We start from the raw sequence: 22,910 nt of genomic DNA on the forward strand, positions 1-22,910 counted from the left end.
TCCGTGTGGTACCGGATGTAAACAGTCCAAAGCCCACTGTGCAGCTCAGATGGCAAAGTCCTACTCAGCAACAAGATCGCCATCCTCAACCGATGGTCAGAACACTTCCAATCTCTTTTCAGTGCCAACCGCTCAGTCCAAGAATCTGCCCTGCTCCTAAGGCTAGAGCTGGATGAGGTCCTCACCCGGGAAGAGACATATAAGGCAATTGAACAACTGAAAAGTGGCAAAGCAGCAGGTATGGATGGAATCCCCCCAGAGGTCTGGAAGGCTGGCGGCAAAACTCTGCATGCCAAACTGCATGAGTTTTTCAAGCTCTGCTGGGACCAAGGAAAGCTGCCTCAGGACCTTCGTGATGCCATCATCATCACCCTGTACAAAAACAAAGGCGAGAAATCAGACTGCTCAAACTACAGGGGAATTACGCTGCTCTCCATTGCAGGCAAAATCTTCGCTAGGATTCTCCTAAATAGAATAATACCTAGTGTCGCCGAGAATGTTCTCCCAGAATCACAGTGCGGCTTTCACGCAAACAGAGGAACTACTGACATGGTCTTTGCCCTCAGACAGCTCTAAGAAAAGTGCAGAGAACAAAACAAAGGACTCTACATCACCTTTGTTGACCTCACCAAAGCCTTCGACACCGTGAGCAGGAAAGGGCTTTGGCAAATACTAGAGCACCTAGGATGCCCCCCCAACGTTCCTCAACATTGTTATCCAACTGCACGAAAACCAACAAGGTCGGGTCAGATACAGCAATGAGCTCTCTGAACCCTTCTCCATTAACAATGGCGTGAAGCAAGGCTGCGTTCTCGCACCAACCCTCTTTTCAGAACCTGGCTAGACAGTGCCAAAACCACAATCTTGCTCTCGACGTCACCAACACCAATGAGCTTCTTGTGGATTTTAGGAAGAGGGCGGCCCCACATCTGCCTGCATGGGAGTGACATTGGTAGGGAGGGTGGTTATTTTCAGGCTCCTGGGAGTTGGCAGACTTCTCCAGAAGCCAGCACATTGAGACAACCGTGAGAATGACACATCACCTCTACTTTCTGAGATGGCTGAGGAGATTTGGCATGTTATCAAATACTCTATCAAACTTCTGCAGGTGCACTGTGGAAAGTGTACTGGCTGGTTGCACCTCAGCCAGGTTTGATAATTCATATGTCCATGGAATGCAGAAGGTAGCAAACCTTGCTAAGTCCTCCATAGGCTCTGACCTCTCAGCCATTGAAGGTATTGATGTGAGGCACTGCCTTGAGAAGGCAGCCAACATCATTAAGGACCCCCATCACCCTGGTCACAACCTCTTCTCACAGCTGCCATAGAAAGAAAATACAGAAGCCTGAAGACTAACACCTCTAGGTCCAAGAATAGTTTTTATCCATGGCCTATGAGGTTCTTGAACCTCCTGGTACTACCCTAATGCTGACCATAAACTACTTCAGCACCCAAAAAGACCTGTCTGCACAATTGAAGCGCTACTCTTCTTTCTTCCACTGTCTGTAACGATGAATATCTATTTATCTATCCTTTAAATTTATTGTCTCTTTCCATACTGAGATAATTTAAATGGATAATGTTGAATAAAACACCACCTGACTAATCTGAAGTTGCTGTATCTTACATAACTGGCTCAGCAGTGTGAAGAATTTTGATACATATGTACATTGTACTTATGTACATGTATGACCATGAACTCATTATCAGTTTGCATTACCAAAAGGCAAAATATTTATTCTAGGTATGAGCCTTTCTTTTATCACCTTTATTAATATGGTGGGCAATGCACTTCCTCACAATGTTCATCTGAGGAATGTATTGCCAGGGGTGGTGATAGAGGCTGAAACATTAGGGGCATTTAAGAGACTCTTAGACAGGCACATGGATGAAAGTAAAATAGAGGGTTACGAGGTTGAAAAGGTTTAGTGCTTTGTTTTGGTAGGAATGTAAAGTCAGCACATCAAGGCCCCAAGAGCCTGCCCTGTGCTATAGTGTTCTATTATATTGGATACTTTACACCTACTGAACTATGGCCTTTGTCGAGGACCAAGGTCACTTTCTCCGGTTAGGCTTGAACCCATCCCCCACCTATAGTCACCATGCCTGACGTGACATCCTCCAAGTGACCTTGCACCCCGAGCTAATCATAAAGTAAGCAGACTTACCCACACCTGATTGGAGCCGTCTTTGCAGTATGTAAAAGTGTGATCCCACCTCAGCTGCAAAAGTAATAAGCTGAGACATTTGAAACAAAAAAAAAGAATGCTCCAAAGGTTACTCCAAGTCACTCTGCTGAACATCCATCTTGTGTACAGTTGACATCATGAATCTGCAGCTATTATAGCACTAACAACCTGAGTTCGAACCCAGAGCTGTCTGTAAGGACATTCTCCCCATGACCCACTTGGGTTTCCTCTGGGGGCTCCTGTGTCCTCCCATGTTCCAAAGACATACAGGTGCATTGGTCACATGGGAGTATTTGGGCAATGCGAGCTTACGGATCGGAAGGGCCTGTTACTGTGTTGTATCCCTAGGAAAAGAAAAATACATATATAAAAATTAAAGCAAATTAAGTATTTGGGTGGAAAATTATTTCCACTGGTTCATTTTATATTTAGTCGTCACTAATTAAAATTGACGTCATTTTGCTATCAGCAGTTTACCTGAAGGATTATACTCTTGCAGTTTTTTAAAATACATCCCCTTTATATCCTGCAGTGAGTTTCTCCCTTCAATTATCTTTTTCTTTCTTTATGCAATTGAGTGTGAACTTGTTTCATCTCCCCTTGTGGCTCATTTCCTCCTCATCAGAAATCAATCCCTGTTAATATTTTGGTCAAATCCTTTCTAAGCTTTTGTGCATTATTATTGACCATCTTGAGCTGATTTAATATGAACCCCAGCACCAAAAAAAATCAGAATTTATTGTCAGGAACATGGCTCACGAAATTCATTGCTTTGCAGCAGCATCAAAAAATAAATAAATTAGTGCAAAAAGAAGAGAAAAAAATAGTGAGGTAGTGCTTTTGGCTTATTGTCTGTTCAGAAATCTGAAGGCTGTCTTTGAACTGTTGGGTGTTCGTCTTCAGGCTCTTGTTCCTCCTTCCTGATGGCAGCAGTGTGAAGAGGGCATGGCCTGGGTGTGGGTGGTGAGGGTCCTTGAGGAGAGAGGTTGCTTTCTTGAGACACCACCCAAGATGGCGCTGGCCAAGTTCACAACCTTCTAGACTTTTGGGTTTCACGCTCACGACGCTCTGTAGCCTTTTTCTGTCCTGAGCATTGGCGCCTCCATACCAGACAGCGACGCTTGGGTGATTTTCTTTAGCTTGCCAGAGACTGAAGGTAGACCTATTAAAATTATGAGAGGAATTGAATGTTTTTCCCAGGGTGAAAATTTCAAATACTAGAAGAAATGTGTTCACATGTTTAAGGTGAGGAGTGGGGATGAGGATGGTCGGATTTTGACCCCCTTTGTCCAGGTCCAGGGAGATCCTATTTTCTTCAGCAAATGTGCCGTAAGGAATGGAGGACTCAGTCACTTTGTTTCCGGTACTCTTTTATTCCACACAAGCTTGGAAGGAGGTCCGTCACCCTCCATAGAGGATCAAGGAACTCTTTGAACACAAGTACCTCATCACAAGCTGACTTAACCAATCAAAAAACAATCTCTTCCCAGATGACAAACATCACCCTATCAGTTTTAATCTGCACACCATTCATCTAAATATTGAGTAATTTTGTGAACCAATCACAGAAATGGGTTCCCCCCCCCCCCACCGTTCCCCCTTTCCCCCAGGCACTGTTATTGCAAGTCACATGATCTAGGGAACTTGGCTGGGGTTGCCAGGCAACACTCATCATGAGGCCCCTCACTTCTCTTAAAACATTTACAAACCTCTCAGAATTATTTCACAAAGGACTAAGGAACATGTAGGGATTAATTAATATTGATCAATCTACATTGGTCTACACCAGACAGACCCTTATTTCCACAGTGTCATTTAATCCAAAGAGGAACGGATGCTTGGAAAGTGGTTACAGGAGTAGTGGTGGAAGCAGATATTATAGTAGCGTTTTGGAGGATTTTAGATGAACACGTGAATACGCTGGGAATAGAGGGATACAGACCTGGTGCAAGCAGCAAAGGTTTACTTTAAATTATGTGTTACGGCTCGAGATCCTGCATCAAGATTGAGGGTGGAGTGGGGAGGAGAATCAGGAGAGGGAGGAGCTCTAGGGTCACCTTCCTGACTAGGGGTGGAGGTGAATCGTAGTGACAAGATGGTGGAGAGAGCATTCCAGATCTAGATGGGAAAGGGACATCAAGGGATCTATCTCACCCTTTTCCATCTCCTCTTTATGCTGCCTACCTTCCCTCTCCATTCCACAGGACAGGAAAATAAAAATGCTCTGCATGCACAATATCCAAAAATATACACTGCTCCTTAGAGGTTGAACAGGTTCAGAAGTGGAATAGATTCTGCAGTAGCTGAGCTGGATTGAATAAGTCAAAACAAAACAATTTGATGTAGGATCTGAACTGCAGGTTTGATGGACGCAGAGTGTAATATAGGATGATGTGAACTATTTTGTAACCACTTCTCACTATAGTAACTGTAGTGCACCACTGTGGGGCATATGTATATGTATAGGAGTGTGTGTGAACAGTTTCCTGAGATGGTATAAGGCATCAGTAAGCAGAGTCTCCTCTGTTATTTGAATTTTGCATCTCTAAGTTCTTTAGGAAGCCTCCCAAGCAACTCAAGAGACATAACATGGTGTAAGAGAACAAGAATAAAGCCACACAATTGATTGTAAGTCACTGAAATACGAAGGGGAAGAAGAGAAAAAAATGGCTGAAGCCACAGCAGTTCACCCAGTGATGGACGGGGAGGCTGAAGACATTGTTGGATCATTTACAAATTTCAGCAGAAGGGCAATTTAGCATTCAAAAGGCAGTTTAAAAATGTAACAGCAGAGGAGAAGGTCAATTATAAACTTCTCTGGATAGAAGAGTGAGACCTTGACTTATTTAATAGCTGGGAGTTTACAAGAGGTGGAGAAAAATGATCCACAGTACATATTTGCAAAGTTTGCTTCTCTCCTTGAATCCAGGTCTAATCATAGAATTAAACACTATGAATTTGAAGGCTTAATGCAAGAGACTGATGAAACAGTTGATAACATCCTCACTAGACTAACAATTGTTGCTGCAAAATGAAGATTTAAAGATATAGAGAAAAGATTAGTTGATCAACTAATATGGGGGAGTGCCAATCCTGAAGTGCAAAAGGCTCTTATAGGGAAGGATAGCTTGAAGCTGGCCAAAGCTTTAGATACAATCAGAAAAGTCAAAACCTCCATGACCTGAAGGAAGTGCGGCAGACAACACCCCTTCAATGACTGAAACAAATGCCCCGCATACGGTTCTGAATGTAAAGCCTGTGGTAAAGCAAACCATGGGTGAAGATCTATAAGTCTGGTATTAAGAAAACAGTTATACCAGTGAAGAAAAAAGACAAGAAGAAGATCCACCACATAAAAGGAAACAACAATGAGGACTCCAACACCCAGATACTGGACATAGAATCCATTCACTTCACAAGATTTCGGGTGAGATGCAAGAAGGAAGCGAGTTGCAAACAAGGATCCAAATACAGAGGACAATCCAGAGCAAGCCTAAAGGTGAAGCTGGATACTGGATCACAAAGCAACATCCTTCCACCCAGACTCTACCGCTAGATGTTTCTATAGAACATAATAAAAGGGTATCCAAAAGATGGTGCATTGGAAACAGTAAATGTCACATTAATGGCCTATGGTGGATCCATGATCAAACAGCTAGGGAGAGCTAAGATCAATGGCTGCCATAAGGGAAAGAACATCCTCTGTACATTCTACGTAGCAGACGCAAACGGACCAGCAATTCTAGGCCTGGATAGCTGCCGGGAGTTGCAATTGATCTCTGTCAATTATGAGATACTGATGAAGAAAATATCCAAAAGGATCAACAGAGATACTCCATTGGAGAACCAACCACCAGTCACAAACAAGGCTGTGCCCATGAGCTTGTACCCAGAGTGCTTTGATGATTCAGTTGGATGCTTTGGAGACTTTGAATATCACATCACCATAGATTCAAACTGCAAACCAGTCATCCCTGCTCCAAGGAAAGGTCCACTAAAGCTTGAAAAGAAGCTGGAACGAGAACTGAAAGACATGGAAAGGATGCAGGTCATGGTCAAAGAGACCTAGTCGACTGAATGGGTAAATTCCATAGTGGTCAAAGAAAAACCAAGTGCTGCTTGAAACTATGTCTGGACCCTAAAGACTTAAACCAAGCAATTAAATGGGGTCACTACCCAACACTGACACCAGAAGACATCACAGCGGAACTAATAGGATCCAAAATCTCTAGCAAGCTAGATGCTAAGAATGGAGATGAATGTGAAACTAGATGACGAATAAACACTAGTAACAACATTCAATACTCCATTTGGCCATTACAAGTTCAGGTGACTACCTTTCTGCCTAAAGGTGAGCCAGGAAGTTGTCCGACAGAAAATCGATGAGGCCTACAGAGGGAGTAAAGGTGCTATCAACATTCAGGTTTTTGGCAGAGATGGAAAAGTTCATGATCTTTATCTACATGATGTCATGGAGAGAACAAGAGGAGCTGGAATCAAACTTACATGCATTGTAAAAGAGAAGGAATCCCAATTCTTCAGAATGGGGTAACTCCTGATGGGGTAAAGCCAAGCCCAGAAAAGGTTAAAGCCATTGCCAAGATGGAGCATCCAAAAGACAAAAAGGAACTCAGAAGTTTCCTTGGGTTGGTCCAATACACGAGTTCCTTCATACCACATATATCAGACTACATAGCAAACATCAGAGAATTGCTGAAGGAAGACGTGGAATTTCAGTGGTCACCATCACATCAGAAAAGTTTTGACCAGTTCAAAGAAATAAAATGCAGAGAAGTGGAGTTGAGATACTATGATAGAGAAAAATCCCTCATTTTGCAAGTAGATGTATCTAACAGAGGCCTTGGTGCAGCATTAGTACAAGAAGGAAAACCAATAGCTTTTTTTCCTCAAAAGGACAAACAACAGCAGAGACCAGGTATGCCAATATTGAGAGAGAAGAGTTGATGCTATAAAGAACACTAAATTTTTCTTTATCTTGAGAAGGAGGGATGTTATATAGTCAGGATAATGTGAACTATTTTGTAAACATGTAAGAATTGTAGTAGTAACTGTGGGGCATCACTGTGGGGCATACGTATAGGAATGTATGTGAACAGTTTTCTGAGATGGTGGAAGGCATCAGTCTCTTCTGCTATTTGAATTTTACATCTCTAAGTTATTTAAGAAGCCTCCCAAGCAACTCAAGAAACACAACACAGAGTATATTTGGGAAAGGTGCATTCCTTCACTGGTCCACTGGGAATGTCAGCCTCATGTACTAACAATGGGACTTTACAGTGCAGAAACAGGCCTTTCTAGTCTGTGCTGAACTAATATTTTGCTAGTCCCACTGACCTGCACCCAGTCCATAGTCCACCATACCCATCCCTTCCATGTACCTTTCCAAATTTCTCTTAAATGTTAAAATTGAGGCTGCATTCACTTCTTCATCTGACAGCTCATTCCACACTCCCACATCTCTCTGTATGAAGACGTTCCACCTAATGTTTCCCCTTTAATTTCTCTCCTTTCATTCTTAACCCATGTCCTCTGGTTTGTATCTCACCTATCCTCAATGGAAAAAAAGCCTACTTGCATTTAATTTATCTCTACCCCTCATAATTTTGTTACGGAATGTTCCGGAACTGCCAAGAACTGGATGCACTCGCCAGTTTAGGCCTAAGTTGTGCAGGTGAGGTTCTAAATGGTTGGTGATCTGGCTCACTCCATAAACTCAAGAGACACTGCTATTGCTGGCTATTTGGAATTGGTCTTGATCCAACAAATCAAGTTTATTGTCATCTGATTGTACAAGTACAATCCAACGAAACAGTGTTTTCTGGTCCATGATGTGAAATCATGCATACTCACAATCAGACATAACACTCATACATATAGACAAGCAATACAAATGCAAGACAAGTATTCACATACAAATAAATACAAGAGTCTTGAATCAGTTCCTTTGGTCGTTCAGCGTTCTCACTGCCCATGGGAAGAAGCTGTTCCTCAGCCTAGTGGAGCTGGTTCTGATATTCCTGTATCTCTTTCCCGTTGGGAGCAGCAAAAAGATGCTGTGAGTGACAAGCGTCCTCAGTGATTTTGAGTGCCATCTTCAGACAATGATCCCAGTAGATCATGTCAATGTGGGGGTGGGGGTGGGGGGGGGAGGGGGAAGCAGGGAGACTCCAGTGATCCTGTCTGCCACTCATGGTCCTGTGGATAGACCTCTGATCTGCTTCTCTGCAGCAACCATACCACGTTGTTGCGCAGCCAGCCAGGATGCTCTCAGTGGAGCTCCTGCAGAAGATTGAGATAATGGTGGTTGATAGCCTTGCCTGCTTCAGTCTTCTCAGGAAGTGCAGTCACTGTTGCGCCTTCCTGACAAGTGACAACATCTGCCTCACACAGAGCAATGCCCATTAAACCAAAGATGACCCTGTGTAAAGGACATTAAATAATGGGTTTAGATGTACAATACAGTTCTAATTCACCCAATATCCTTGAGGTAAACAATTGTTTTGCTCTGATTGGCTGCTGCTGGCTGGACACATCTCCTGAGACCGATCATACGCATAGCCCTTTGCATGCTCCCTATTCCATTCTGCCTCGATCAATCAATGAGGTTGATGTTTGTTCCAGTCAATAGTTACTAAAAGCCTGATAGTTTCACAACTCCAGTCTTTTGTGATTATCGATGGCACAATTAATCCTGATTTTGCACTGGAATATTCGCAGAATGATAGTATGATTGGTTTAGGATGGGAGTGAACTTGGAAACTGAGTCTAGACCAACACCCATTAGAGCCAATCCCCAGATCTTTTCCCAGGACCCTGCAAGTTATTTCCTAAAGTTCCTCCCCAGCTGCCTTTCGAGAATCACTAATTAAATTATCATCTAACAGGCAGTGAGTTCCAGAATCAAATTGGAAGAATCAGAATCAGGCTTACTGTCATGAACGTGTCATAAAATTTGTTGAATAAAACACGAAAGTCTGCAGACACCATGGTTGAAGAAAAAACACAAACTCAGCAGGTCTTATAGCAAAGATAAAGATATTTAACTAATGTTTTGGGCTTGATACCTTCATCAAGGTGTTACGAACCGTGCGTAATGAGCAGCAGTAGACAATGAACAGTCAGTGATTAATTTTAAAACACTAATTTTATTTCTAATTCAAACTTTAGTGCAGGTATACTAGTGTGCGTGTGTGTGTTTTTGTGTGTGTCCCAAACCATTACAATCGAGGCCAAAATCCAGAAAGTTCAGTCTTTTAAATTCTGTTTTGAAGTGTAGGCCTTTGTAATTTGATGTTCAGAATTAATGATGAACCGATGGGAAGACTGAAATTGTGGCTGCTACAGACTCATGAGTTCTCCTTGCATTGCCTTTGAAGAAATGTCCATCCACATGAGCTGTAGTCGTAATACTCCTGATCCTTTCATAGGCAAGACTCGAAATGGGCAGCCTCCACGAAGCTTTCAAGTCCCTGGTACTGATCTCTCCAAGTAACTTCACTGTTAGTCACACTCAAAATGAAATGGTCTCTGCAAGTGACCTTCACTGTTAGTCACAATCAAAATGAAGCACTTTTCTTCCCAAAAGATTCAGGGTCAATCCATCGAAAAGGTCCAGTCATTCACAGAACATGCTTTGCTCTGAATTCCACAAAAATGGCTGGACACGAGCTGTTTTCTCTTCAGCCGTCAAAACGGTTCTCCCTCGCAAAATCACAACATCTTTGCAAATGTATCGAATCTGGAACAGAGTGACAAACCTTCCTTCATTTCTTCCAATGTATTGAATTGTCGCTGGGCTGTGACTTGTGTTGTGTCGATGTTTGTGTGAAATGTTAAATGTTAACTATGACCATTCAGTTCCTCCTGTCTATATTATCCCTTACAGTGATAATCCCATTTTACCAAAACTGGAGCTTGTAATAAAGATATGAAATTTGTTGTTTTGTGGTAGCACTAATGTTCAGTTCAAGGTGCAAAATTACTATAAAATACAATACAATAAATACAAGATTTAAAAAAAAGAAATAACTAGTGCAGAAAAGAGAAAAGTGAGGTAGTGTCCATAGATAATTATTGTTTTCTATAAAATAATTTATTGCCACATCCCTTTGTACCTTTATCTCCCATCCTTCAGCTCCCTATCCCTTCCCTTCCTTCTCCTACAGAGAACTACCTTTTTTGGCCCACGGTCTATCACTTCTCAACTTCCTACTCTTCTACTCTCCCAGCTGCATCCACCTCTTACCTATTAGCCTGTGTTCCTCCCCCTTCCCTTTCTCCCCCAATCCATCTTTCTATTCTGCCATCCACCTGTTTGCCAGCACATCTGAAGAGTGGTTCAGACCTGAAAGGTAGACTGCCTTTTGCACCCTACGGACACTGCGTGCGTGACCTGCGGAGTTTCTCCAGCACTCCTGTGTACTGCCCAGATTTTAAGTTGTGTTTCTTTGTTGCCTGAACCTATCAAATCTCCTGACCTCCTGCAGTCTAGGAGGAACTACCTCATTGTTTATTTCCACTCTGAGTTCTTATGAGATCTTGCAACTGTCCTTTGAGACACTCAAAGTGCTATGACGAGTTACTAGCGAACTGGAAGGCATCTATTTTTCACTCCCTTGTGCCATGGCATGTTTTTGCAACATGCAAGTTATTTTATAAACACTTATTACTGTTGTTTATGTCTAAATTACAAGTGCAATCAATAACTGTCGTGAACCGAAGTCTTCCTTACATTAGTAGCAATTGTTGTATAACTTCTACCCTGTCATGGGCAAGTCGTACTGTTTAACAGGCCAAATATCTGTAACCTCATAATCAATGTTGGATAGTGTTACACAGGCACAAAGGATTTTTGCAATTCTTTTTAGAGATTAGATTTGCAACAAGCAGGCAGCATGGTTAGCATAGAGGTTAGCGCAACACTTTTACAGCACCAGTGATCCAGGTTCGAATCAGGCACTCTCTGTAAGGAGTTTGTACGTTCTACCCCTGTCTGCATAGGTTTCCTCCAGGTGCTCCGGCCTCCTCCCACGCCTCAAAATGTACCAGGGTCATAGGTTAATTGAGTGCAGCACAGGCTTATGGGCTGGAAGGGCCAGTGGTGATGCTGTATGTCAAAATGATTTATTTCCCTCCTATATGCTTCTTCATTGCCGTCTGTGATTCTACTGATGATTGTGGTGTCATCAACAAATTTTTAGGTGGCAGTCAAATTATGCCTAGCCACACAATCATGGGTGTAGAGTGAGTACAGCAATGGGCTAAGCACATCCTTAAGGTGTGTCTGTGTTAATTGTCAGTGAGGAGGAAACATTGCTTCATCGGCAAGATCCTCCACAAGCCACACACCATTATGAGGTGGAACCATATGACTGATCCATCATCTTCTCTTCAATGCCCTTTCCACTAAATTACAGGTGCTCTTCAACTTACAATGGGGTTACAATCCAGCAAACCCATCGTAAGTTGGAAAAAATTGTAAATCAACAAAAAATACTGCACCTGTAGCGGCCCATGGCTGTCACTGCTGGCCAATACAGAATACGCCATTCAAACACGGCAATCAAGCAGGCTGCACGAGGTGTCAGTGGTCTGTTCCCATCAGCCACTGCAAAACAGGGGCTGCCAGCCAATTGCCGGCAACGGATCGCAAAAGGGCCAATCGGCACTAAAGGCGGCACAAACCACACCCGTCGACCATGCTGCAGCAAAACGGGCTGATCGAGACAACCACCAACAGCAGATCGTGAGGACATCAATCAGAGTCTGAAGGGACACGGGTTACGCCCGTCGGACACATGGCAGCCAGGGTCTGCCTAACCACAACATTAAACATTCTTTGTCTCCACTGCTGCTGCTCGACCTGCTGAGTTCCTGCAGCACATTGGATTCCACTTTGGATTCCAGCATCTGCAGTTTCCTGTGGGTCTCTCCCTTCTATTCAGTCTGCATTCCCATCAACTTCTCCTCACGATTTAAAACTCACCTGCACACTGGGGGCTATTTAAAGTGGTTAACTAATCTACCAATCCACACACCTTTAGGATATAGAGGGGGGCAAACAGGAGCACTGGGGAGGGGGGTGGGTGGGTTTAGTAAACCCTCACAGTCATGAGGAGAGTGTGCATATTCCAGAGAGTAGCTGAGGCTGGGATAGAATCCAGGACTCTGGTATTATGAGGCAGTCACTGCACGGCTATGCTGCCACCTGTTACAGGTTGGAGAGTCAATACTCCCTTCTCAAGAGCAATTAGGGAACAGCAATAGATTCTGACCTTGCCAGGTTTAATAACAATTCATACACAGACAAAAAAAATCTAAAGTAGATAAAGAATTTCTGGAAGAATTCAGACACGACACTGTCAAAGGGAAAAAATGATCAGTCAACGTTTCATGTCAGGACCCTTTATCAAGTCTGTGTGTGTGTGTGTGTGTGTGTGTGTGTGTGTGTGTGTGTGTGTGTGTGTGTGTGTGTGTGTGTGTGTGTGTGTGTGTGTGTGTGTGTGTGTGTGTGTGTGTGTGTGTGTGCGTGCGTGCGTGCGTGCGTGCGTGCGTGCTTGCAAGACAGTGATATGTTTGCACAAACTATGCAAGTATTTTATATAGCTATATACAAAATAGTTTCTTTTTCTCTATAAAATGGGGGAAAGAAGCAGGGGGAGGGCGCCAGAGGTGACAGGGTTTTGAACAGAAGATGTAGGAGGTGGAGAGATAGGTAGAGGGAGGAAACATTAGAAAGGAAGGTGAGGAAGAGTAGTTAGGCAGAGAGAGAGAAATGTAAGGAGTAGGTAAGGAAGAGATGGAAACAGTGGTACCAGATGGATGGAGGTGGGGGTTACCTAAAATTAGAAAAATCTATATTCATGCTCAAGTTTCCTGCATCTGAGGTTTTTGTCTTTCTCACATGTGTCTGGTCGATGGAGATTCAATGATACAAAATTTAGCCATTAACGTAGATTATCCGGTCATGTTGCAATTTGTGGAACCTTGTGTGGAGAATGGCTTCTGTGCTCTGTGCATCCACGATTGCACTGCAAACAGGAAGGATAGTATTGCCTGTATTGTTTATTTATCACAAAATAGAAGGGTTTAACTCTGACCAGACTAACCAGCTATCTCCAGCCGTGCAGTGCATAATTTATAGAATATAGGATTGCAGTGTAAAGAAATTAACACCAAGTAAGGACAACATGATGGCACAGTTTTGGGGTGCATTCAGGAGCCTGATGGCTGCTTTAAGCCTGTTGGTGACTGCTTTCACACTCTTAAGCCTTCTCCTTAAAAAAGAAGAACATGCGTTCAGGGTGACATGGGTCCTTCAGTGTATTGGATGCCTTTTCTCGGCAGCGGGAGATGTAATCCATGGAGGAGAGCAAAGTTTACATGATGTCCTGAGTTGCATTCACCACCTTCTGTAGTTTTTTTTCTGATCTTGAGCAGAGCAGCTCCCGTTCCACGCTGTGGTGCTTCCAGTGAGGATGCTTTCAATGGTGCACCTGCAGACGTAGTTGGACAAGCTGAATGTCTTTAGTCTTCTAAGAAAGTAATGATGTTGGTGCACTTTCTTGACTATCTCATTTTCCAATTGGGCACCCTCCAACCGGTTGGTATTAATATAGTCTTCTCTGGCTTTCATTTAAAAAAAAACCACCCTCTTCTTCCCTGTCATCTCTCCATTCCCTATCTCCTTTCACACAGACATGATAAATTCTACCTAGTCCTTTATCATATCTAATTAACACCTATTACTGGTCTGGATTCCTCCCCCATTGTTTGAACTATGAGAATTTCTGATAAGATACTCCCTGAGTTCTGTTCTGACTGACTGGTCATATTTCGAAATACACTGTATCCATTTTAGTCATCCATTGGGAGCAAGGAGGTTACATCAGTGTGGTGGCTGGTAGTGGCTGTCGGGAGAGAGTGGAGTGCTGGGATTGGTGTGGGGACCGACAATGGGACTCTGGGAGAGAGTGGGGCAGCGAGACCAGTGCAGGGACTGTGAGGAGGCCATCGGGAGGGTCTCCCGACAGCTCGCCACCAGCCCCCAACGAAAGATGGCAGTGATGCTAAATTTATGATGTTAATTTATACAGAATTTATTTTTCGATCGCCTATACGGATGGTTGTAAAGCACATGGTTCATAGGTCAGGGATAGTCTGTATATCCTGCTTCTGTCCTTTCTTATTTTTCCTTGAAGAAGGGCACAGGCCTGAAACGTTGGTAATATATCTTTGTCTCCAGCTGATTCCCTCCAGCACGTTGGTGTGTTTACTGCAATTTCCTGACCGTCGTGTCAATGGGACACGATGGGACCAAGTGCTTGGGCAGGGCACGATGTAGATGGACCTGAGGATTTTGAGGGCAGGTTCCTCTCTAATGGCTGCCAATAAGTGTCAATGTGCTTTGCTTCTGTTTGGAATTGCTGAATGTGGGCACTGACAGCTGCTTCCTCATCTGTGGAACAACATTTTATCTTCCAAATGGGCACATTGCAGCCTGCAGACTCACTACAGAATTCTCTAACTTTAGGTAACTCACTTGTACATTTTCCCATACAGTCTGACCAGCTGAGCATGTCCCACAATGTTACCATTAACTGCACAGGTTAAGAAGCTTATCCAATTTTATCTGCTCCTTGATTCTGCACAGTGTAACCCATTGAGACAATTTCCATCTGTTACCATCCACAGAACACTACAGCACAGAAACAGGCTCCTTGGCCCATCTAATTCATGCAAAACTATGTATTCCACCTAGTTCCATTAACCTACACCTGCACCACAGCACTTGAATCCACCCCCCCCCCCATCTATGTAACTATCCAATCCTTTCTTAAATTTTCCCATCAAACCCTCATCCACCACCTCCACTGGCAGCTCATTCCACAATCTCACCACCCTCTGAGTGAAAAGGTTCCCTCTAATGTTATCGTTAAAAATTTCACCTTTCATCCAAATGTCCCATTTAAAAATTTCCCCTTTCACTCTACTTTTTGTCTATCCATAGCCCTCATAATTTTGTTTTCCTCAATCAAATTGCCCCACATTCACTGATGTTCTGGCAAATATAATCTTAACCAGTTTAATCTTTCCTAGCACTAGTGACTATCTGATACTTACGATCTTTCATGTTGAGTCCCTCAAACTATAGATTGCAGTATAGAAACAGGCTCTTCGGCCCTTTAGACTGTGTTGAAATATTTTTCTGTCAAGCCCCACTGATGTGCGCTCAGTCCATATCCTTCCATACCCTTCCCATCCATGTACCTGTCCAAGTTCTTCTTAAATGTTAAAACTGAGCCTGCATTCACCACTTTAGCCGGCAGCTCACTCTACACTCCCACCACTCTCTGTGTGAAGAGAACCATCTCATAGTGAAACCAAACACCATTTTTTCTCTTGCTTTCCCATGTACTGGATAAGGATCGTGGATCTGGAATGTTAACCAATATTCTCTCCTCAGATGCTGCCTGATTTGTTGAGTGCTCTCTGCATTCTCTGTTTATGTTTTAGATTTTCAGTGTCATTGATGCAGAAGAAACTATTCCCTGTATGTTTTTTCTCCATTAAATCTACCTTTTCTTTCTTTTCTTTATTTGGGCACAGGACAGGATGGAGAGGTCAATGGCAATTTGAGTCATACAGTTACACAGCACAGAAACAGGCCCTTCGGTCCACAATGTTATTTCCCACCATTTTTTGCTCATCTCCACGAATTCCAGTTGCCTGTATTAGGTCTGCTTCCTTCAATGCCTTGCTTAGGAGCAGCATTGGAGTTGAGCTGACAGGATGATGAGCATGGCAGACCACCAGCTGAAGGACCTGCACAGGCTGTGGGCTGTCGGCAATGCAGTCAAAGGATGGGCTGCTGGAGATGGGATCATGGAAATCAGGTATCAGGGCCAGAGTTCAAGGGGATGCCGAGGGAAAGAAAGGCTTCTGAAGGGCCTCAGGTGCTGAAGGCTTCCTAATCGTATCGGAGGATTGGATCTGGAGCTCGGGTTGCCAATGGATTGAGCAGGAATCCGTGTGGCTGCAGAGGCTGCAGGAACACTGGAGGCAAATCCACGGACACTCAGTATCTTTGAAGGGACTCTCTTTTGCTTCTCTTTCTCCTATTTGTTATGGGTGCCTGGCAATGGTCATGGTGACTCTTTGCTTGCCTTAAGGCAGACAGAAGTTTTTAATGTATTATTATGTGACAATAAAAAGAAACTTTGAAAGCTTATAAGCCTGCCTGGAATCTAAAATTAAAACAGATACATTTGGCAGATACGCAACTGGTCAGGCAGCATCTGTTGAAAGAGAAAGAACTGAGACCGAGACACAGTAGGGTACCATAAAACACCCACTTTATTAATCAGGAAATGAGATATCTCCGGGGCAGTCCTGGAGTACAGTTATTAAAACAACTGTTTAAACAAGTTAACGAGATGCAGCTGTGAAACACACACACACACACACACACACACACACACACACACACACACACACACACACACACACACACAACACCTCAATGGTGTTAGAGTGTGCATGGGCACTCACTACAACTTGGGAGTAACAACCCACAGGAAGGGTTTTGACTCCAGGTGAGGTGCTGTAGCAGTGGCTTGGTTTAAAGAGGGGGAAGTACACAGCTTCTAATCCCCAGTTAGTGGAGGTCTGTGGCTGCTCTACCAGCAACTACCCGATTGATGATGACATCCTGGTCAGCATGGGGGATTTCTATCTCTTACCTATGTTCCCCTCCGGATGGTGTCCAGCCGTGGCGACAGCGCCCCGGACCAACTGCAGGAGTTGATCACAAGGCAGAAAGAGCAGACAATGGGGGCTGTGGTTTAAAAAAACATGCTCTGAGGAGCCGGGGCTCCCATTGTACGGGGCCTGGCCAATGCTGATGCGTGGTCTGGCTGGTGGACGGGCACACACCTGGTTGGCCAGGTGGAGAGGCTGGGTGGTGCCTGACAATGACTGACAGTTCTGTGTGGCTTCCAAACTCAGCCAGACTGCTGATGCCAGTATAACATTCCACCCCTTCGAAAGCTATAAAGTGCTGGATGGGTGCATAGGCACCTTTTAACTTTGGTGACCCTTCATTACGATTGCACTATGTCATTTTAAAGATGGATGAGGCTGTAATACAAAAACAAGGACTTCAGATGCTAACTCTGGTTTCCTTGCTTGATCCACTGAGTATTTCCTGTGTTATTTTCTGCTTTTATTTCAAACTTCTTGTATCTCCAATTTTTTTGTAATTTAGACACATAGCACAGTAACAGGCTCTTCTGGCCCACAACTCCATGCCACCCAAATGCGGCAATTAACCTACGATCCCTGTCTGTTTTGAAGGGTAGGAGGAAACTAGAACGCCTGGAGGAAACCCACGCAGACTCTGGAAGAACGTACAAACTCATTACAGACGGTGCCGGATTTGAACTTAACCATGCCACCCAATATTTATGCTTTCTAATCTACAATTCCAATCTTGTACCTCACATGTACTGCGTTTCCAGTTTCATTTCTTCTGGTGCCATAAAATTTTATTCGTCTTCTTCTCTATTCCCAACTTTGGCTAAATGATTTTTTACCTTGTTCTATCATACACATTGAAGCTATGGCCAAGAAAGCACATCAATGACTCTACTTCATGAAAAGCCAAAGGAAATTCTCTTCTCTCTTCCCAATTTTTAGAGATGCTCCACAGAAAGTATCCTGTCCAGATGCATCAGAATCCAGGATGGGAACTGCTCTGCCCAAGACCGCAAGAAACTGCAGAGTTTTGAATGCAGCTCAGGTCATCATGCGAACTGACCTCTACTCTGTCAACTCCATCTATGCCTCCTGCAGTTTCACACAAACCAACCTCTCTTCCATTAACTTCATCTATCGCTCCTGCTGTCTCAGGAGGTATATTAAAAGACCCATCCCACCCGAGTCACACAGCCTTCTCTCCACTCCTGTCAGGCAGAAGTTACGAGTTTGGTAACAGACATCACCAGATTCAAGGACAGTTTCTTGCCTAATGTCATCATGAACCTCATTCACAAAATAATTCTGCCCTTGCACTGTTTTAATTGAACTTTAAATGTAGACATACAGCACGGTAACAGACTCTGTCAGCCCACGAGCCTGTGCTATCTATTAAATTACAACCCTGGTATGGTGGGATGAAATCAGAGCATCCAAAGGAAACCCACACAGACACAGGGAGAGCGTACAAACTCCTTACAGACGGTGCCAGATTTGAACCCTGGTCACTGGTGCTGTAGCAGTGTAGCTAACCGCTACGCTAACCATGCCACCAGAACTTTATCTCTGTAGCACTATTCTCTGCCATTTAGTTTTATTTTGCATAACCTGTAGTATCTGTGCAGGTGGACTTGCTTTGATAGCACGCAAAATTGAGCTTCCCCACTGTGTCAGGGCACTCGCGATCATATCAGGTAAACAAGATATCTTCAGGCACTGGGGTCGAAGTGCAGAACACTAAAGTGCAGCATCCATGGAGGCAAAAAGCAGCCGATATTTTGGTCCTGAGCCCTTCAGCAGGTGTGATGAGAATCAGGCAATAATGTAGAAGGGGGAGAACGGGAGGAGTGGAGATGAGCAGGTAACAATAGATGACTTGTTCCTTCAACACTATCACCTTCTCCTGCCCCAAGGGGCTGATTACATAAGAACACAAGCAGGAGTAGGTCTTCTGGCTTGTCGAGTCTGCTCTACCATTCAATGAGATCATGACTGATTTCATCTACCTGCCTTTTCCCCATATCCCTTAATTTCCCTAAAATTCTATCCAATCTTGACTCAAATATATTTACTGAGGTAAACTCCACTGCTTCAATGGGCAGCAAATTCCACAGGTTAATCACCCTCTGAGAAAAGCAGTTCCGCCTCATCTCCATCCTAAATCCACTACGCTGAATCTTGAGGCTATGCCCCCTAGTTCTAGTCTCCCCCACCAATGGAAATTACTTACTTACCTCCAGCTGATCTATGCCTTTCATAATTTTATATGTTTCTACAAGATCCCCTCATTCTTCTAAATTCCAGTGAGTACACTCCTAGACGACTCAATCTCTCTCATTGTTGTCTAACCTTTTGTCTCTGGAATCAACCTGGTGAACCTCCTCTGCACTATCTCTAAAACCAGTACATTCTCAGTACAAGACCAGAACTGCTTGCAGTGCTCCAGATACGGCCTCATCAGTACCTTGTACAGTTTCAACATAACCTCCCTGCGCTTAAATCCCTCAGGCAATGAAGGCCAACATTCCATTTGCCTTCTTGATAGCCTGCTGTACCTGCAAACCAACCTTTTGTGAAGCATGCACAACCCCTCCCAAGTCCTTCTGCACAGCAGCATGCTGCAGTTGCTTGAAATTTAAATAACATTCTGATCTTCGTTTCTCCTTCCAAAGTGGACAACCCTACATCTGCCAACATTGTACTCCACCTGCCAGATCCTTGCATACTCCCTTAACCTATCTCTCTCTATCGGCAGATAGACTTGATTGCAATGATGCTGTGCAGCACTTCTCTGCGAAGGGTTAATCAGAGCCTGCGAGCTCTTCTGTCAGGGAAGGGGGTCGAAGCACCGCCCCTTCGCCGCCGCAGTCAAACCTGATGAGCCACTGTGACGGCGTCTATCTGCAGCGCTCGGCCAATCAAGAGGCCGTCAAAACCCCTAAAGGGCGGACAGCAACCCAATGAGAGGGGGGAGGAGGCGGGACCCTCGTCCGGAGCCAGGCGGGGACAGTTGGCCCTGGCTCAAGTTAGGTTGACGGGCAGCACAAAGCGGGTGAGCAGAGCCACGATGACCATTTACACCGGATCGCTGGCTCCATTCATTACCAAATTAATTTAATTTTCATTGCTTTATTTATTCCAGTGCATTTCCACCACCATCGGATCTCTGGACCACCGGGGGGGGGGGGGGGGAGAAGATCAATTTTGAACCATTCTTATGGGGGGGGGGGTTGTTGGGTAAAAAGGATACCAGTGATATTTGCAGGCTGAGGTTTTTTTCCCTTTTGACATTTCGTTCAAAATTCAGGTGGAAGGAAAGGATTGATTTGAATCTGCAAACGGACACAAAAAAATCCATAAAAGTAACATCTGCTCATTCACAACATGCGAGTTTTGTGTTAGACACAGACCAATGCGTCTGTTGGTGACTGTTTCGCCTTGTTGCAGTCGCGACTGACATGCTGTGGGCTCGGTTTTTGTTTGCATTGGAGGGGGGGGGGGGGGTGGAACGATGCATTAAACAGAGGCCGAGCTGATCTTCCCCCACCCTCATTTTCTGCTGTCCATCGGCGTTCTACGTGAAGCACTGGTTCGCACTGCTCTCCCCCCCTCCACCCTCCCTCTCGCCTTCCCCCATTGCAAGAAACCACCACGTTTCGACCGCCGGCTACATTCGCTCCTCCCAGTGCAGGACCGACGATCAATGGTTATATTTCTTCCTCTCCCTCTCTCTCTCTTTTATAAGGATGAAGAACTTAAAGGGACACAGCTACTTCCTACAAGGCAAAGGGTGATAACCAGAGTGCAAACATTGCTTCCAGGATTACAAGGAGGGGAGTTTAAAAAAAACAGTCGCTGAAGTTGCTGGGATCCGATCCATTGACTGGGGAACTCGCGGAATCGGACGGTCTGTTGCATTGTTTCATTTTGCAAAAAAAGGGGGCTGGAATTCGCTGGCAGAATCGAATTGTTTCATTTGCAAAAAAAAAGGACAACTTTAATTTAAAGCTGCTCGCTGTTGGATCAGAATGGAAGCCACTCCCGGAATCTTTAATGCCTAATATTTATCTTACTGATGGCCGATGCAATTGCAATATCTTCAGATTGCTGAACGAGAAATTAAAAAATAAGGGCTGGAATTTGGAGTCTGTGGAATTGGAAGGGCTGAGGATTTGATCCAGAGACCGAGAAATATTCGAGCTGAAAGTTTGCGAAGTGGGGAGGGGAGGGGGGAGAAGGAAAGGCAGCGGCTGGAAAGGATGGCGAAGTAGCGGAGCACGGCCTTAACCGGGTGGGGAAGAGAGGGGGGGACAAGCGGCGGAGACAAAAGGGCTCTCGGGTGGCGGCATGTCGAGGGCGAATAGCGTGAGCCCGCCCGGCTTCGGGGCGCAGCAGCCGCCGCCGCCCGAGCACCGGGCGGCTTGGGTGGAGAACAGCAGCCCGCAGTCCCGAGCCAACGGAGCGCCGGGCTCCGGCCAGCGGTGGAGGGAAGCGAGCGAGGCGGTGGACGGGGACGGCGCCGGCTCGTACGCCGCCGGCAAGAGCTCCAGGATGAGCCTGAGGTCCAAGGCGGCTTGGCAGGAGGAGCTGAGCCGGGGCAAAGTGGTGGTACGTCTGGACGGCGAGGTGAGAGCCCGGTCGGTGGAGCTGGGACTGGACGAGAGGAACCGCCGACGGTTGGCCGAGTCGGCGTCCGAGGTGGAGCTCTCGTTCGCCGGCTGCTGCCACGGCGTGCGGCGCGTCCTGCAGTCCAAGAAGTTCCAGTCGGAGAAGCTGGAGCGTCTGTACCAGCGCTACTTCTTCCGCCTCAACCAGAGCAGCCTGACCATGCTGATGGCAGTCCTGCTGCTCCTCTGCGCCGTGATGCTGGCCTTCCACTGCGCCGCCGGGCCCCGGCACCTCGCCTACCCTCTGCTGCTCGGCGGCTGCATGCTCCTCGTCCTGCTGCTCGTCTTGCTGTGCAACCGCAACGCCTTCCACCAGGACCACATGTGGCTCATCTGCTACCTGCTGGTCGCCGTGATGGTGGCCGTGCAGAGCGTCGGGGTGTTGCAGGTCGAGCCCCGCGCCGCCTCCGAGGGTGTCTGGTGGACCGTCTTCTTCATCTATATTATCTACACCCTGCTGCCCATCCGCATGCGGGCGGCCGTCATCAGTGGCATCCTGCTCTCCACCATCCACCTGGCCATCTCCTGGAGGAGGAACCTGGCCGATTCCTTCCTCTGGAAGCAGGTAAGACCATCTCGCCCGCCCGCCGCTGTAGAAATGCTTTGCATACTTTAGATCGTCCAGCCGTTCGACCTGGGTCCGGCAGTGGGACGCGTGTCCGAGTGTGTCCCCAGCCAACCGAGCAATCAATGCTGCAAAGCCAGCCTTTGCATCTACTCAGACTTTCAGTCCTCTCAGTATCCAGGCTTCATCTTATGGAGCACCTTGCCTTGTAATTAAATAACAATCGGCAAGAGAAACGCTGACTGATGCTCAAAGAATGTGACCTATTGCAGATGTGGCCTGAGAGTTTTTTTGGTCACTGGAATGTTGTGGGGATGGGTTGGTTGAAATCCATTTCTAGGTTGTGGGGAGAAGGGTGGCATACAGTCTGTAAGGGAAGATGAGTGGGATTCTGGCATCCAACACACATACTGCTCTGTCTAATAACCTAGTTGGTCGGACTTGCTTGTTCACAAAACACACGGTGTGGAATTGCTGATGTGAGGTGTTCTGAGCATTTTTGTTCCCAACCAACCAGATGCATCCCAAAGGCTTTTACAAACCTCAGTCACTGCTCTATATCAAGAGGGAGAGAGTCCAGGCATGTCACCAAATGGTTTGTGTAAACGTTGGCTGGTCTACCAACTCTTTAATTGTTGAGTTGGATTAGGAAGGAGATTCCACTTGTTCTGTAAGAAACATGCAGAGATTTTCCTTTTGTTGATGCCTGTGGGA

At 45.3% G+C, this 22,910-nt stretch overlaps 2 protein-coding genes across 5 annotated transcripts in view; both read left to right on the forward strand.

Annotated features, from left to right (window-relative positions):
• The window catches only part of hacd2 (3-hydroxyacyl-CoA dehydratase 2), a 103,413-nt gene extending 87,005 nt beyond the window's left edge, over positions 1–16,408 (forward strand). The window contains exon 7 of the mRNA XM_069934779.1: positions 15,819–16,408. Coding sequence (XP_069790880.1) covers positions 15,819–15,997 — 179 coding nt within the window. The 3' untranslated portion in view covers positions 15,998–16,408. The remainder of the gene's footprint in view (positions 1–15,818) is intronic.
• Positions 16,409–20,533: 4,125 nt separating this feature from the next.
• Positions 20,534–22,910, forward strand: part of adcy5 (adenylate cyclase 5) — a 390,458-nt gene continuing 388,081 nt past the window's right edge. The window contains exon 1 of one of the 4 annotated variants that reach the window (XM_069934774.1): positions 20,534–22,196. In XM_069934774.1, coding sequence (XP_069790875.1) covers positions 21,312–22,196 — 885 coding nt within the window. In that variant the 5' untranslated portion in view covers positions 20,534–21,311. The remainder of the gene's footprint in view (positions 22,197–22,910) is intronic. The other 3 variants (XM_069934775.1, XM_069934776.1, XM_069934777.1) reach the window with 3 other exon arrangements.

This window comes from Narcine bancroftii, chromosome 4 (assembly GCF_036971445.1).
Source record: "Narcine bancroftii isolate sNarBan1 chromosome 4, sNarBan1.hap1, whole genome shotgun sequence".
Lineage (NCBI taxonomy): Eukaryota > Metazoa > Chordata > Chondrichthyes > Torpediniformes > Narcinidae > Narcine > Narcine bancroftii.